This window comes from Opisthorchis viverrini, assembly GCF_000715545.1.
Source record: "Opisthorchis viverrini unplaced genomic scaffold opera_v5_189, whole genome shotgun sequence".
Taxonomy (NCBI): Eukaryota; Metazoa; Platyhelminthes; class Trematoda; order Opisthorchiida; family Opisthorchiidae; genus Opisthorchis; species Opisthorchis viverrini.
The window spans coordinates 980,764-997,470 of record NW_008751836.1 but is presented as its reverse complement, the minus strand read 5'-3'; the positions used below and the strand labels follow the sequence as shown (position 1 = coordinate 997,470).

General features: G+C 44.8%; 3 protein-coding genes across 3 annotated transcripts in view; 2 read left to right on the top strand and 1 right to left on the bottom strand.

Annotated features, from left to right (window-relative positions):
• Positions 1 to 10,007, bottom strand: part of T265_07665 (hypothetical protein) — a gene marked incomplete at both ends in the record, with an annotated part of 11,400 nt that extends 1,393 nt beyond the window's left edge. Inside the window, one exon of the mRNA XM_009173238.1 lies at positions 9,961 to 10,007. Coding sequence (XP_009171502.1) covers positions 9,961 to 10,007 — 47 coding nt within the window. The remainder of the gene's footprint in view (positions 1 to 9,960) is intronic.
• T265_07667 (hypothetical protein) lies at positions 3,414 to 4,157 on the top strand (the record flags this gene model as incomplete). The annotated part of the gene is made up of 1 exon (XM_009173240.1): positions 3,414 to 4,157. The coding sequence occupies one exon, from the start codon at positions 3,414 to 3,416 to the stop codon at positions 4,155 to 4,157; it is 744 nt and encodes a 247-aa protein (XP_009171504.1).
• Positions 7,797 to 16,707, top strand: part of T265_07666 (hypothetical protein) — a gene marked incomplete at both ends in the record, with an annotated part of 23,548 nt that continues 14,637 nt past the window's right edge. Inside the window, 8 exons of the mRNA XM_009173239.1 lie at positions 7,797 to 7,930; positions 8,748 to 9,029; positions 9,072 to 9,137; positions 9,175 to 9,292; positions 9,333 to 9,431; positions 9,475 to 9,558; positions 11,425 to 11,532; positions 13,890 to 13,945. Coding sequence (XP_009171503.1) covers positions 7,797 to 7,930; positions 8,748 to 9,029; positions 9,072 to 9,137; positions 9,175 to 9,292; positions 9,333 to 9,431; positions 9,475 to 9,558; positions 11,425 to 11,532; positions 13,890 to 13,945 — 947 coding nt within the window. The remainder of the gene's footprint in view (positions 7,931 to 8,747; positions 9,030 to 9,071; positions 9,138 to 9,174; positions 9,293 to 9,332; positions 9,432 to 9,474; positions 9,559 to 11,424; positions 11,533 to 13,889; positions 13,946 to 16,707) is intronic.

Below are 16,707 nucleotides of genomic sequence, written 5' to 3'. Positions count from 1 at the left end.
TATATATATATATAACCAGACAAGCCTTATTGCTGTACGGCAGTGAAGCATCAGTGCCAACACTGATGTTGCTGTCTTTGATGATGATAATGTTGTTGCAAGGCAGTGAAGCATCGTTGTCAGTACGGACGTTACTGCCTGGTGGTTATGAAACCGTTGGGTCGCCGTCTCAGTGGCAAGTCTGTTAGGTGCGTGGGTCTCTTTAGTTAACCACATAACACGAAGAACATATCTCATGGGAAAGTCTGCCGATGGAAATGCTTGTAGCTGGGCGCCCGTCTCTGAGCATCAAGGTGAGGTGCTATAATTTGTAGAAACGTCCTGGTCTTCAACAACGAAAGAGGACACCAACCTTTAAGTCAGCGTGGGGTTAGTGCTAAATTAGCACGCATAACTTGTGGCCTGTTTACGACGAGCGACCTACGCCTCAAAGGATAATGTCGATTTTCAAGACGACTGAACCAGTTGTGGAGATGACCTAGTGGGGATAAGTTGACGACATCCGATCAATCAGCCAGACTGCTTTAAAATCAATGGATTAAGTGAACTTGAGGTTTACGATCTTAAGGGTCCGTTTCGCCTATTCGGACGTGTCATGTTAGTCGGGCTTCAGGGTGCAATGGTCCTGTAGACAATACTAATTGGAGCCTGGTTCCTAAGGGCTCAATCATACCGTGAATGCTAACACGTAGCAGCCTGACGGAGAACGAGTCACCGTATCGTTGGAAGTGCCACTAGGTAGTTCAAAAAGGCGTTGTACTACAGACAAGTGTTTACTGGCCTGGTAACACTTCTTTCTTCCTCAAACTGAGCTTGTCACCGAGGAAGCGAAGGCGGATGGGGACGACTTGGTGCGGTTCAAAGTGAAGAAAGCCTACGGCAAAACCATTATTCTTATGAAAGTTTATTGGTCCTTGAAAGTTGCATTTGACGTCAGACATACACACCGGTTGTTTAAGCCAATATGCAAGACTTGGATGGGCTGGAGCAGGGCCCGACAGGCGTAGTTTGTGGTGAATATTTACCCCTCGGAGAGCCCAATACTTAGGTTTCAGTGCTGCCAGCTTGACAGAGCAGTGAATAACGGCATCGGCGTTCTTCTGTTAGCCTCTTATTACAGGGCAGCTGTTGGTCGCACTTCAGGTGGTATTGTTACGTTAACATCACGTCAAACGTAGGTGGCTGTGATCCGGGCTATTCATGGAGTTGTTTGACCCATGTAGGAATTATCCTAATCTAAGTGAAGTTAGTGCGCTAAAATTCTTCACCTTTTACGCATTCCTCAGGATCAGGAGGTATCCTTGACGGCCATTCCCACACTCACCATTGAGGTTTCATTATACCTCTGGACACTAAGTACCTGTCGAGCATGTAAGTTTCTTTCCGGGTCGCTGAGAAAGTCGAGGTTTCCTGATTTAATCGTTTCATTGGATTGGCTGAATTGGTTCTTTTTGTTGAAACACAGCTTAAAACTAATTACATCCAGATCCGGAATTTTTTTGTCTACTTCGACTGCCCACTGAAAGGATTTAAGTCACGAATAGCAGGAAGTTTGCGCAAAGGTAACACTACCATCTGAAGCGCGTGAAAGACTGATTTCAGTGAGGTCCTGAGCGCTGAAGAGGATCTTTGCAATTATTCGGACTCCGTCGCACTGCTTCAGCGATATCCCACATGGAAAGCATGTCAGTGTAATGGAAATTTTCGGGATTTTGAACTACATGAACCTTTGCAGTGAGCTCAAGAAGGTCAAAACGCTCGCATGATGTAGATTGTAGTGGCCAATACATTCTGCGTTCTCTGTGCATGCTTGCTACCAGGGATAACGATTGACCGATGGAGAACTTTCCCTGGAGGTCACCCTATTCAGATGTATTAGAGATGACTATTGTTGTCTCTTTCCTCTTCCAAACCGGTATCGATATGTTACATGGATTTCGTTTGCCTTCGGAAGCCTCATGAACCCTGAAGCAGTCATTCCCATACACTGAATATACTACCCATTTTGGAGCAATCTTAACTATATTACTTTAAATAGTCCTTCACCGGGTGACATGGGCTTCACCTCGCCGGTTTCGGGTGTTCCATGAAAAGTAAGTAAGCCCAGACTCGTTTTAGTGGTAGCGTATGAGCCATTGGTCTATACAGTTATATAAGTGCCGGTGAACTGTCGAAATACGAAGCCGCCCCTCCAGTCTGGAGGACAATGGCAATCCTTCGACATCTTTTACCGACGTGACGTTGGTTTGGTCCCCACTGGTAGGATACACAATTTTGAGGTCGATGGTACGGCAGGGAACCATCAGCTGTACTGTCGGTATGATGATTATATTGGTAATCTGAGGCCGACTCAAGTTCCATATCTTTTAGGGGTAATTCACCTCATAGTTGGCTAATCCAACGTCCTTTTTTAACCCGGAGAATTTTGCGAAACGTTGCTGTTCTCTATCGGGTGCATATCTCGTTCGTCCTGTCTATTTGTCCTCATACGTCATTCTGTCAACACATTCATTGCTCACCTTTATGTTATATACTCTTTTGAATCATGCTCTTTTACCTTTGGTGAACCTGTGTACGACTTTACGCTTGACATGGTGTTATGATCTCTAATAAGGTGTCAGTCAGACTTGTCACTACACCGAAATCGAAAAGACAAACAACCTTGAGGAAGTTGTACTGCAAACTAACAGTCCAATAGAATGTCAATGGAAGGCTTAAATGTGAAAACCAGTTTCCAGCACACAAGACAAATTGTTCGGAGGCAGTCCTTCTAACATATGGCACTAGTCTCACCATCATTATCACTTACCAACGTTGGCTTAGAACATCGGCAATTTGTTGTCTTTAGACGTCAGCTCTTTCGCACGGAATCCCGTTTGGACTTCATAGGGTCACAATCTTCTTTCCTCTAGTATTTTTAATATCTCTGAGAAGGTGTCTCGTGGTTTCATATCCCTTTTTGCTTGAACTTGTCATGGATTGCATTGCCCCGTGCCGAGATTTTTAAGTTATTCGAAACAATCGATTATCGTTCAGCTGTAACAACCTTACGGTAACTAGCTGCCATGCCAGGAAGCACGAGGGCTAGGATACCGCCAGGTTACCCAATCCTAGACAAAGGAAGTCGAGAGGCGGAGGTCAGGTTCGAACCACGGACATTCCGGTCAGTAACCACTGAGCCATCTCGTACCCCTTTTAGGTTATTCGAGATGCAATTGTGCGATTTTAACATCTAAGGCCTAGAATTGCTGACGTATATCGTTGTATGGCTTATAGTCAACGGCGCTAGTGACGAATTTTATTCATTATTTATCATTGTATTATTTAGTCCCATAATTATTTTGTTCGTGCCCCTTGTTTTTCAGCTCTGTATATGAACTTACCATGCAGTAAATCGGCGAAAAGGATTCTCAATGGTTCCTTTGGTTCTGCTTTCAAAAGACATTGAGCATATTCTGCCGGCTGACGAGGCTGCCACCCGCGCAGGCGTGTGCTTCCTGTCCAAGATCGGCAACAAATTTACGTTAGAGAGAACGACAAATGCTGATTCCTGTTCTCCCGATCGCTTGCTGCCGTTGGTTTGCTTCAAAGGTCATCTTCTGTCCGGCTACGATGCATTGTGTAATGCCTTAGAAGCTACCAGACCTGTAAAAGGGTCGGTAGTCCAGATTGGTGATTCACAAACCGATGATTCTCTAATACTCAAGAGCATGCGTCGCGTTTGTCTTGTCTGGCTGTCGGATGTTCTGCGAAATATTATGCTGTACTTTACATGGATTCACGAACCTACATTCCGGTCTTTCACTGTGCCTCGTACCAGTCCTAACGTGCCATGGCCATTGTCCCATCTGGTTCTGGGTAATCAGCGCAAACGCTATAAGACCTACATGTCCTCCATAGGATGGGCTGATAAGACGTTACCTGATGTTTTAGCTGAAATGGAAGGTGTGTGTTTCGGTGTGACCCAACTTCTCGACCCTGGGCCATACTGTTTCGGCCGTCCAGAGCCAGGTCGCTTGGATGCACTCATTTACGGCTACTGGTCTGTGTTTCTCGAATTCAACGACATCTTCTCCCCACTTAATCAGGTGGTTGCGTCATGTCGCCCCGCCATGGAACTCCTGGAAAAGCTGACACCAAGTGACGGAAGGATTTAGCGAATTATAAATAGAAAGTTTGAAACTGAGTTTCGTCTTTTGTCAACACGTTTTGGTTCTTAGCTACGTTTATTTCTTCAGTTTGATTCTCTCATTTCTGTTCTCAATGGTGGTTTATTTCTTTAGGGTGGGGTGCAAGCGTCAAGTGGCTGTTTTCTTAAGAGAAACTAGACTGCGACGGCCAAGTGAATATCAGTGCGAAGTTTGCCCTCAGAGAGAGGTCCTTTTGCAAGGAAACGCCTTTGGGTCTTGGTTTGTTGCCGCTGAATCTGCATTCGAGTGAAAATGTTTAAAACAAAATCAACCTACGTATATGCCTCTTACCCCAACGTCTGCCAAAAATGCATTTCCGTAAAACCTGGGAATCTGGTCTCCACACATGTACTGGGTTATTCGTGCAGGATACCAGATGTGTTTTCTCTTACGATTTATAAGAACTGACTTCTACGCTGGTCTAACTAAACGTATTAATGGCTTGTAATATTTCTTACAGCTTACGTCAATATAACTTGTATCGTACTTTGCACTGAACGTCGGTTTGTGGCAGTGGTTCCTGGACCGCTACTGCCAGTGACATCAAAACCGATTCATCATCTTTCAGAGGGCAATAGCTAGAGATCACAAAACGGTTCTTTATTATTATTATTATTCTCAGTCCAAATCGCAAATTTGAGAAAATTCGGCAAAATGAGGCGACAGAAATCCCAGTGGAAGTCATCAGAGATGACGGTTGATGGTTAAGCCTACCCCATCAGAGCACTGCCGTTGTGATACCTGGGAGGAATGAAACATTCATTTTATGAAGTAAATGACTCTCTGGATGGAGAGACTTTTTCAAGATAAGATAAGAACACAAGAAACCGGTACCGTAGCAGTTCTTTCTCAAATGAAGTTCTCAACCCCCCCCCCATTCTTGGTCCGTGGGAATGGGTGCTCGATGGAGCGAATCCCGTGCATCGGAGTCGTTAGTCTGGATTTACAACTCGAATATAACCACCGTCTATCTTACTACCGGTAGTAGGGAAGACTTGTATCAATCCAATAAACTTAATGGCTGTGCTTGCTTTTTTAACTTTCACTGGTACCCTGGCAAAGTACCTATGAACTTCATGCGGAACTTGGCGCAAAGATGGCGGTTTTGGGTTTGTACTGGGACGACATAAGACCTCGATGTGAAATTGGTGTCATCCAACTAATCAAACGCCGTCAAACTAAGACAGATCATGAGTTGGGTTCTCAATTCCAACAGAAACCATTTTACACCAAATGTAGTTGATGAAAAGAATGCCTGCCAAGTATAGGTTTCTGCACTTTCTGGGATGCTTTCCTCATCGATCGGACTCACTTAAATACATTAATTCCACCATATCCACATGCTGTATGATTTCCGGTGTTCAGGCGATTACACGCAGCGTGTAACTTCTTACCCTCCACTTTTGGACCTCGCTCAGGTTGGGAAGGCTGAGACCGTTAGGAGACACTGCTCTTGCCACCACCACAAGGACTTCAGTCCGAAACGTGCTTGTTTTAAACAGCAGAAAAAAGTTACAAGATTAAACACATATCCGGCGTTTGTTTGTACAAAAGTATTCGCTTTTTCCCAGTTATACCAATTCCCCAATAAAGTACTCTGCGGGATATCATATAGTGAGAATGTTCTTCAGCTGGTCAGGCATCCTCCTAAGCCTCACAGAAAGAAATGATGTAGTTGGCCACTCAGATGGTCTACCTCGACCGATGGCTGAACTGCCCACCCGACTACTCACGAACAAATCGGTTTTAGTGAGATAACGCACCATCTTGTTTCCGCCACACTGAACTGGCTTCACTATCCACCTTAAACTGTGGAATCCTGAAGTAACTTGAAGGGCGAAGGTAGCCGTAAACCGGAGGGTGAACAGTACGGGACAGTTCCGAAACCAACTAACAGCCCATAATTATCAATTCGAATGGATATAGCTGAACAGTTGAGCTTCACAGTGCATATAAAGAGTAGGGGCATCTGCTGGCCCGCACCCCTCGGGCACATAGCCAGCTAGGGCCACCCATTCTTAGCCTTGTCAGAAGCTAAGTAGCGTACAGCTGTTGTGGTCCACCAGAGGTGCGCATCTCCAAAGTCCGTAAAGAGAGTTGAGACCATAACCGGTTCAAATCCACCGGTCCTCTTAGGGTAACACCCAAGACATTAGCTTACCCGTCACCGCTCCGATCCGGGTCCACTGTACACCGTCTTTTATCACGGGTGTGCTGTAACGTAAATGCTGCAAAATCACTTTGCAGAAATCATGACAAGCCACCAACGGGGCATTTTGGTCTCCTCGAACCACATACCCCTCAAAGATCCCCAATGGGGTGAACTTCTCCGTCCCTCCGTAAACTGCCTACGTCCTAGCTGGTAACTCTAGGTTGGGAAACTGTGTTCACGCGGCGGTCGCAGTGGTAACAAAGCGTTAGGCATTCAAAACATTTACCTTTATATTCTAGAACATCATGACAATGGGGGGCGTCTGCATTGTGGAAGGAGGAGTTATAAATTCCTTAAAAAGAGGTAGCATGGGGCGAGATGGCTCAGTGGTTAGGCCGGAATTTTACTGACCGGAGGGTCCGTGTTTCGAATCCGGCCTCCGCCTTTCGACTTCCTCTGTCTAGTCTTGGGTAACCTGGAAGTATCCCAGCTCTCGTACTTTCTTCTGGTGGCATGGGAGTTAGGCACCGAAAAGGTTTTACAGCTAAACAATTATTTTTTATTGTTAGTATAACAATTATTATTATGGGCTTCATCAGTACCAAGTATGCGATTGCGCAGTGCTGCAGAGGGATAAACGTGACGGTTTTCATCGTCCATTTCCACCTGCTGGAAAATGAGCTAAGGATGGGCCGAACAACGTTCTGTGAATTTCTAAGACATCCTTTGCTGAAAGGATCGGGGTGCTCATATATGTGAAACCGGAGGACGAGATAAACTATTAGTGGTCTTGCAACAAATGCACTCATTTACAAATCGATGTGGTTTTCATTGGAGACTTAGGTGAATCTCTCCTTTATGATGTTTATGTTCTTCAGCTGAATGTGCTGCACACAGGCCTCGTGTTTAATTTGGTACGATATTCGAGGTACCGCAGTACATTTACGTAGAGGCAACTACTCGCGAGGTTGCTGAAAACCCTTCGACAGCCCGCGACCGGTTTCGCCCTTCTCGGGACTCATCAGGTAGGCGCAGTCCCTGAATTTCCGTACCAATTGAAGCATGAGGCGAGCTGTGTGCAGCACATTCAGCTGAAGAACATTATAAACGAGAGATTCATTTGAGTCTCCCATGAAAACCAAATTGACTTGCAAATGAGTGTATTTGTCGCAATCAGTCAAATTTGGGTTCAACTAAAGCATAAGTTTGATGGACCTGTCTAGTTGGAGATTCTCATCGATGCGAATAATTAATCGACTCAGTTCTTAAAAATTGACGTTCACCTGAACACTGGATATGAATTATTTGTGGTTTTCATTCACTGTTGTTGATCGTTCTCTCGAATGTTAGGCCATCGGGTCACTTTCGGAACCTAGCATTGCGATTTCGTTGGTACTGTTCTGTATACAGTTACTCAAGTTGACTCTTAATATTTCAGGTTGTAAACTATTCCCATGGTCGGAGAATATTCGTACTGCCCTGTGGAGGCAAAGCATTATTTAAAAAACAAGGTCAGCCACTGTTGCTGGTCACCAAGGACAGATCTGATTGCTTTGGGATCGCTTAATGGCCGAGTTTCAGTGCACAGGTTTGTCACTGTTATTTGATGTTTTAACATGCTTGATGTGTTTCCCGCCTAGTAAAAGCTGTGATGACCGGTATCCACCACCGCGATAATAGAACGTGAGATAAAGTCCCAAGAACGCAACCCGGGGACCTACATAATGTTCAGAACCTTCGTGTAACAATTTATAAATTACAGCCAGCTTGTCTGTGGATTGGTGGCTGAATTCCCCTGGTTATTGTTCCTACTTATTCTGTTGTCACAAACGGTTTTCCCATCAAGTGTCATCCTTTTTTGTATGACGCTGTTTCTGCCTTCTGCACCCAGAGCCAGATTCTTTATTCATATATATATATNTATATATATATTCATGTATTAAGCGACCGGAGATACTTGACACTCCGGCCAACCACTACATGGCGCATATCCTAATCGATAGTCACTAACCTGGTGGTCCGCATTCTCGGCTTTCTGTCGTTAGTCAGGCCTGAGAATCCTGGTAATGTCCCGCCCCTTTTGCTTCCTTGGTGTTATCTGACAGCTGTGGAACGAAAGCATCCAACAACTGAAAAATCTCCTTCTGTTGCATCCTTTCGCACACACTTAGTCATTAACCAAACCTTTCTGATTGTTTTTGAACTAGATCCGGTAAGCACACTGGCATAAAGTGTTTATCGGCAGCGCCCATTCAAAGATAATTCGCCTTGCAGCGAAGTTGACCAAGTCTAGGCGGAAGCCATGAAATCATCAGGGCGTTAATTCGAATCACGGATTTTAATCGGACTCATTTGGTTCTAATCTTCACTGGAGTGAACGTCCATTCTTTCTTTATCCAAATCAGGTACAAGTTGGCATGCATTTGGGAATTATCGCCCCCGCATCAGAATTCTGTCGTTAATTGTGTTGTCTGGCGACCGGATGGCAAATGTCTGGCCGTTGCATATGACTCCGGCCATGTCCGGTTGATTTTGGCCAATGATGGTTTCGTCTACAAAGAGTTCGAGTATGCTACATCGATAACCTATTTGAACTGGACTGCTGGGCTGCTGACGAAACAGGACGGAAAGGGATCCAACGCTCATATCTATTTTCCAGACCTCAGTTCCCTAACTATGTTCCAGTCGTAAGTCACATCTTTTCGGTGGGTTCATAATTTCCTGCACAGGGATGTCAATTTCAATACCAGTGATACTTTCAAACTTTCACAACTTTTGGCAGATTCGGAAGAGCAGTAGGTGTTCATTCAACGTCGTCGATTGATGTGTCAGTTTTTTCATCCTCACAGTCTATTGTGCCGGTGTATTGAACTTTTACGGATCAGACTCTTTCCTAATTGCTCGGTGGGCTTGCAAGCCAAATCTGCTTTCCACCGAACTCCAATTTAAGGTTAATATTCCGCTCCTGTTGACGGCGAATTACCTTTCAGTTTCTAGGCTGTCAGTTTTCTGCTTGCCTGAAATATCTCCTCATCCTGTACAGTTGGACGGAAGACACGACTGGGCGGTCTTTTATGGAGCTGCAGTGGGTGGGTGATCCTGAACACTTTTAGTGGTTATACAACCCAACAGGTTCCAACCACTGGGTTAGTGACTTTTGGCACCCAGTTACGAAATCTTTCAATGCATCATTCTCTCATCCGAATATCCAAAACGGTAAGTTTTGTGGGTGTTGTTGATCCGTTTGGGAATATTCGCACAGAATTCGATGCGATGAAGTCAAGATTTATGTGTGGACAGTTTGGTTGGATTATCATGGGGTGACACAAAATTCGGTAACCGAGGTTTATTGTTCGACGTTGCGGACACGATAGGCCACCTTCAGGAGTGGAATAATTAGGATTACGCAAAAACAAGTGAGTGAAATCGAACTGAAAACTATCATTACCTGGAGGTTAAAGGCATGTGAAGGGGGTACGCTCACCCCTGCAGTTTGCTGCTGACTTCAACGCATCACGTGTCTGGTTAGTCTACATATTGATTGGCCCCAACAAAACAGCTGAGATGGATAAACGGCTGACTCCACCAAAGGGTTCACACAGGATGTTCTGTGCATACCTAAATCTGTTTTCAAATTCGTTAAGCTTGATCAAATAAGGCGTCATGGTTCTCTGCTGGAACGTGCAGAGCGATGGCCGGATCTTTTAGCTCTTATATCTAGAAGCGCTCTGAGGCGGAAGACGAGCAAATCTCTTGTGTTCTGCAACGCACACTCTCAGTTGCCTAATAGATTCGCCCGTATGCGTACTATTGCAGTGCCCCAAGGAAATCTTGGACGCACAGCGAGTTTGATTCCCCGGGGAAACTTGATCCTTAAAGTGCATATGTTGAAATCAGCTGAAACCCGACGAATCTTTTTGAAAATCTGCTGACGGTAGGTAATCTGCACAGTCGATAAAACGGTCCTGGCTTGGAGGTGTTGTTTCCTTTGTGTATCATCTGTTGCCTTCTCCATGAGACCTACTGCTGGTCGTTTTAGTGTATCATCTTTTGAGAATTTTCTTAGCTCTCAAGACGTCCACAGAGCAGACTATGTTCGCTCTGTTCGTCAGTGACTCCACAACAGTTCCCCTTCTATTCACTGGACGGTATGACAAGTAATCGAAATATCGTCCGGCATGACTTAACTTACGATACACAGACATCACAAAACCGAAGTTGCTTGTGACAAGGCAGTCTGAGAAACTCAAAGGTCACTTGGAGCTTTCAGCTTCAAAGGTGGAACATGTGCCATTGTGTAGGGGGCTGAGTGACACCAATAGACCACTGGAAAACTCATTGCCTGACTGCGAATGTAGCACCAACAGCACCACCTGATTCGCGGTGGATTTCCGTAGCTTTCCAATAATACGAATACCTGCTACGATTGGTGCACCCAGAGTGCTCATGGCGGCACCGTTCGTTAATCACGGCCAAGCAGCATGTATATCGAAAGCTGTCTTGTGACTGTTGCAGCAGATCGGCCTTTGAATCAAACATGCCTCACGATATCGTGACAGCAACCGCATATCTGAAAAGCTAAGCTCATTATTAAGAGTCATTTTTCATCCTGTCGGTCAAAATATGACCTCTGCTTATTCTATATCGTACTCGGGTGTAAAAGTGCCTTTTTGGGCACTGGGAACTGAATTTTTAGGAGTAACGGGCGGTAGATGGATAGCCTCGGCGTAGAACAATGGTGATACTGCCGTTGAAAATTAACCAGGCTTCCTTGGCCTCAGACTGCTTTTGGTCTGACGGTGGTCAGAAAGCGAATTTACTGACCGAAAGGTCCATGGTTCGAACCCGACGTCTGCATCTCGACTTCCCCTGTCTAGACTTGGGCAACTTGGCAGTATCCCATCCCTCGTGCTTCCTTCGGGTGACATGGCAGCCAGGCACCGAAAAGATGTTACAGCTAAACGATTTATTTTTTATTTGTATAAAACGACCTTAATCTACCCACATTTTGAAGGATCTGTTCATCCTTATCTTGTTACTGATACCATTATTATTAGTTCATTCACCTTCTCATCACTTTAGTTGCTGGATAAAGGCTTCGATCAGATCTGCACCTCGTGGGAAGATATGATCTTAGAAATGGACGTCAAGTTTACAAACTATGCCAAAGAACGACTGTCTCGCAACAAGGTGAGTGTAACTGTGTGATTTTGGTAAGTAATATCCCGCCCTACTGTTTTAGTACATTATACTACATCTACTTTTCCACTTCATTCCTTTTTTTCAGAAATGGTCCCTTGGTGTGGAATTGTTGGAATTCATCTTATTTGGGAATTGTCCGTAGGTCACTTCCTTGAACTCTGTCTATTTTGGTGCAGTACTTCTCTCCGGAAATTCTTGGTGGAAGATTGGACCGCTCCGAGCTTGAAGCGCACTGGTACTGCGACACTGAAAGCATACGAATCCATCAAGACTATTTGCTTTCAACAATTGCAGCTGTGAGTTTCGGTCTCACTGTTCTTCGTTATCCGAAGTTCATTCTTCCTCCGGTGTTTGGTTGTTTCGTTCTGGTTGCTTGGACCTTCTGTGGAGCGTCCAAAGATGTCTTGTTTTCACGATTAACGTGATTGGGTGACAGATTCTCCTCCAAGACACTTACTACAGATAATTAAGGAAAAAAGACTTCCAATATTATCCGGCCTTTGTATGCGATACAGGCTACACCGGGAACTAACAAGATTCTTCCTTGATGCCCCATTGACGCCCATTCGCCTATCGTAGCAATGTGCTGGACTATAAGAACTCGCAGTAAATAAGGCCCACTCGTAGTTCGAATGAGACGGAGCAAGGGACGAAACTGTGTGAGACAGTTAGTTTAGACTCTTAACAGTCAACCCTATGTTGCTTTACAAGTGGATTTAACTCAATCACGACAGATTGGATTACGCAACGCGGCTAGGGAACTTGAGTTATCCAGGTGTTACTCAAGGGATTCCTCAGTAGCTTGGGCGAGATGGCCGAAGTGGTTAGAGCGCGGATTACTAACCTGAAGGTCCGCGGTTCGAATCCGACCTCCGCCACTCGACTTCCCCTGTCTAGGCTTGGGCAACCTGGCAGTATCCCAGCCCTCGTGCTTCCTTCGGGTGGCATGGCAGCTAGGCACCGGAAGGGGGCTACAGCTGAACGCTTTATCTTTATCTTTTTTATCTCCTCAGTAGCTTGATATTTGCATGCAACCGACTTTCATCATTGAAAATATAATTGGAAAATGCTGTATCCTATTATCTGAGACAATGCACTTCTCTGTACTGTCGAGCAGCCATGGACTGAATCAGTCAGAGTTGCACTGAGTCGGCAACCATTGAATTAGTCAACATCAGGTCATATGGTTCGAGTTTGAGTGACTGAACCGTGGGTGTTGTTCAATCGTGTCGTACGTTCTAGCCAATCACGTAGAGGGATAGTGGAGTGTCTTATTGTTACCCGAAAAGTTGTGGATTACAATCTCTCCCCGATTCCTGAAGGAATGATTCACAGTATGAATGTCAAGGTTGTGCTGCACCTCTGGCTCTTGAGCATAGGTCGCCTCTGCTACCTCATTACTGAAAAGTTGGCATCCTTTGTAGCCTGTACTGACAAATGTAGCTCCCAATGTTTGAAGTTCAACTCCATGCTAGAGTTTTTAGTTGTCCCTCAGGATTACCTTCAGCTTTTGTCGTAACCCGAACTTTGTTGAGGCTCACAAATAAAACAGTGTGAAGGGTTTGCTTTTGTTCAATCCTGAGCGACCTATCATTATCTTCACGATACAAATGACGTGTGTGCCAAGTGTACATCATGACTTACTGAGTGGAATTCAGTAGCACAACCGTCTTTGTTTTGCGTCCCATGTAATTTTGTTCAACGAACGATGCAAATAACACCACTCCGATCGGTCTCTTTTTTGTCATTTTTCATCGTGTTCTTCGTCTTCAATCAGGATCCTTCAAAGACTACTGTTCCATACTTCTGAACTGTTGGGCAACTTGCGTGATACGCAGTCGTACGCCAAATTCGGTGTATCCTTAAAGCAGGCCTCACGTCTGTGTGGTACAATCGGTTGCGTTCTGCAAAAATCGCAGGAGCTGCATTTGTAAGTTTGCTTCGTTTCTTCTCAGTGTTTTGCTTGCCGATGCGTATCGTTTTCGGATGCACCAGAGGAGATAGTGTTGAAGGCTTTGAATCACTATGCGCCCCCGATAGGCCCTTCTAGAAAATGGTTGTACTCCCTCCAGGTACATAGGATTCAATTGTCGCTCCTCGATGGCTAGGCAAATTTAATTCCATAAGATCACCCACGGGCATGTTATATGAACGTGTACGGGATGCATTTAGTGAAACTGTGTTTAGGTCTCCTGCTCTGAAGGGGTCGAAAAACGTTATCAGCAAAGTAGTTTTCGCGTCACACCGCCATCTACTTCCATTTAGCTCCAAAAATGTGGCTTCAGCTGTTCAACCTACACGTTTATCCCACCGTTTTGATATATGAAATTCCTTTTTCGTTTTAGAGTTATCGAGAAGAGTATCACTCACTTACGCGCATTCTTCAAATGGCTCTATGTTGGTAAGTCCTTGGAAATCATCCAAACACGCTGTGTTCAAATTATTGGTTGCTGACACCTTGCTCAGTCAGTGGCTGTTGATGCCGCTACGTCCCTTGACAATGCTTATCGACCGCAAGGCCAGTCCGTTTGAACACCACTTAGATGCGAGGATACTGGGACTCGAGTAGAACAACAATAACAACATGTTTGACGTTTGGATACCCCGGGTGCAACACTGACATGCTGGTACTTTTGTTCGGACTATGCGATTGCCTTGCACACTTCAGCACATGGACCATTTAGCTCAGTGTTTTTATGAAATGTGGGCTTGCGTGCCTGACCAACAGCGAGATTGGAGTGGGAACACAATGATTTGGGCGCTTGTCGTTGTTTTTCTAAACTAAAAAAGTTGACTGAACTTCAAAATAATACGTCGCCAGGTCGGTCGAATTCAGTACCATCACGTCAGTCGGTGTTCGTGGGGCGGAACGGTCAAGATTACACAGTTTGGACATTCCTGCCCTACGTGTTTTCGGTACATCCTTTTGGGTATCAGCTTTGACTTCAGACTTTCTCCCAATTTAGCTCTGTTCATCCGACTCAGATGTTGCCCCCAAGTGTTTGGCTTCGATGTGTGTCTAAGGTTTTTCTCTCGCCCATGTTTCCACTAACATCAGTTCTGCTCATCTCCTTCCTTTTGTCGCACGATAGCTATTCTCGGCTTGTCAGGACGTGTGCTCCCGGACGATTTTCCGCGGGTAAGTTTATCGGTATCGCGTTTTTTCGTTGCCCGTAGAAGCCTGTTTTCACTAATGGTGCATCCTTCGGAATTAATTCTTTCCCCTTTTCGTACATACTCATTAAGGTAAGAAATTGACTAGTTCCAAGCTAGCACAATGTTTCGGAAGTGTTCGTTCAATCCAACTCGGTTTGAGTTACGACCGAATTCCTGATATTTCACGTAGTAGTATTGGTCGCTGTAGGTTTTCGAGCAACGATAATTCAAGTATTTTTTGGCTTTGTCTGACGCGTTAACTCGCACAGTCATATTCTCAGTGAAAATTCGAAGAGTTGCACATCCAACCACTCCGTGCAAAGCTCAATCCAATAACCTTCGGTGCTGTTGTCAGCAGGTCGTTTCCTTATGTTTCGTGAAGTTCACCCATATACTTGGTCATAGGCAAACCTCCCTTATTTGGAGTTCGTCACTGAGTACTCAGTACTCGGCAGGCTGCTTTTGTCCCGCGTACATTGGGCCACGCAACTCTCACAAGTAACTCAACTGGTTCTCGTTATCTCTGATATTAATCGACCCTTCAACTTCTCCAGTTCCAGAATAAATTACACATTCCACTTATAAAGGACGGTAGTATCACTGCATTGATGAAGTGGATGGTCAGTTCAGTTTGCATCCTCGTTGAAGTTAAACCACTCAACATCACCAACATTAAGGCTAGTATGAATGTCACCAGCTTGCACAACCTGACACAATGCTTCTATTGTCTTGTCACATCGTTCTTTGCTTTGTATAACTTCATTCTTTCCTGTCATAGGATTAGGATCTGCGGCTGCGTAGTTCGGGATGAATCCACCTCAAGCTTTTATAGACAGGTTTGCCCTGTAAGCCTCACGCGTTACTGTCCACCTTTTTAAAATTTCAAACATCATTTCACTACAAACAGTTGCCCGCATTCTGAATGGGACGTTAACACAGCTAATATCAAGTGCTTGATAGAGAGAGTTCCTGGCATCAAGAGCCAAAGAACTCCTGTTCAATACGCGTTCTTTTTTCAAAGTCTACTCATCTTGTCAGTATAGTCCTATTTCAGCAACTCCATCATGAAAACTACACCAATCGTTTCCATCTCCCCTCAGGTCACTCCGGCCGAGCGAGAACTAGTTATCGACTTCATAACCAATTATCTTCAGCCAATTTTTGTTCAGGGATCACTGCAAAGTTTCAGCGTTGATCTGGTGGAACAAGTGAGTTTGGACAATGCTTGCTCTGTCTGTCTTGTTTTGTTTCAACCTTGTGTATTGTATCACCCAACCAAGTCGGTCTGTACAGAGCTGAGAACAGTCAGCAGCACTTTTCATGAAATCCTGTAGGGTATGCGCACCCTCAGCATTCCATGAATGAGTTGAATCCTTTGAATTTCAGACCGGTACACTTGATCGGCTGTACTTAACTATCAATTAAACAAGGTGTAGCACCACTCAAGCTTGCACAACCTGACACAATGCTTCTATTGTCTTGTCACATCGTTCTTTGCTTTGTATAACTTCATTCTTTCCTGTCATAGGATTAGGATCTGCGGCTGCGTAGTTCGGGATGAATCCACCTCAAGCTTTTATAGACAGGTTTGCCCTGTAAGCCTCACGCGTTACTGTCCACCTTTTTAAAATTTCAAACATCATTTCACTACAAACAGTTGCCCGCATTCTGAATGGGACGTTAACACAGCTAATATCAAGTGCTTGATAGAGAGAGTTCCTGGCATCAAGAGCCAAAGAACTCCTGTTCAATACGCGTTCTTTTTTCAAAGTCTACTCATCTTGTCAGTATAGTCCTATTTCAGCAACTCCATCATGAAAACTACACCAATCGTTTCCATCTCCCCTCAGGTCACTCCGGCCGAGCGAGAACTAGTTATCGACTTCATAACCAATTATCTTCAGCCAATTTTTGTTCAGGGATCACTGCAAAGTTTCAGCGTTGATCTGGTGGAACAAGTGAGTTTGGACAATGCTTGCTCTGTCTGTCTTGTTTTGTTTCAACCTT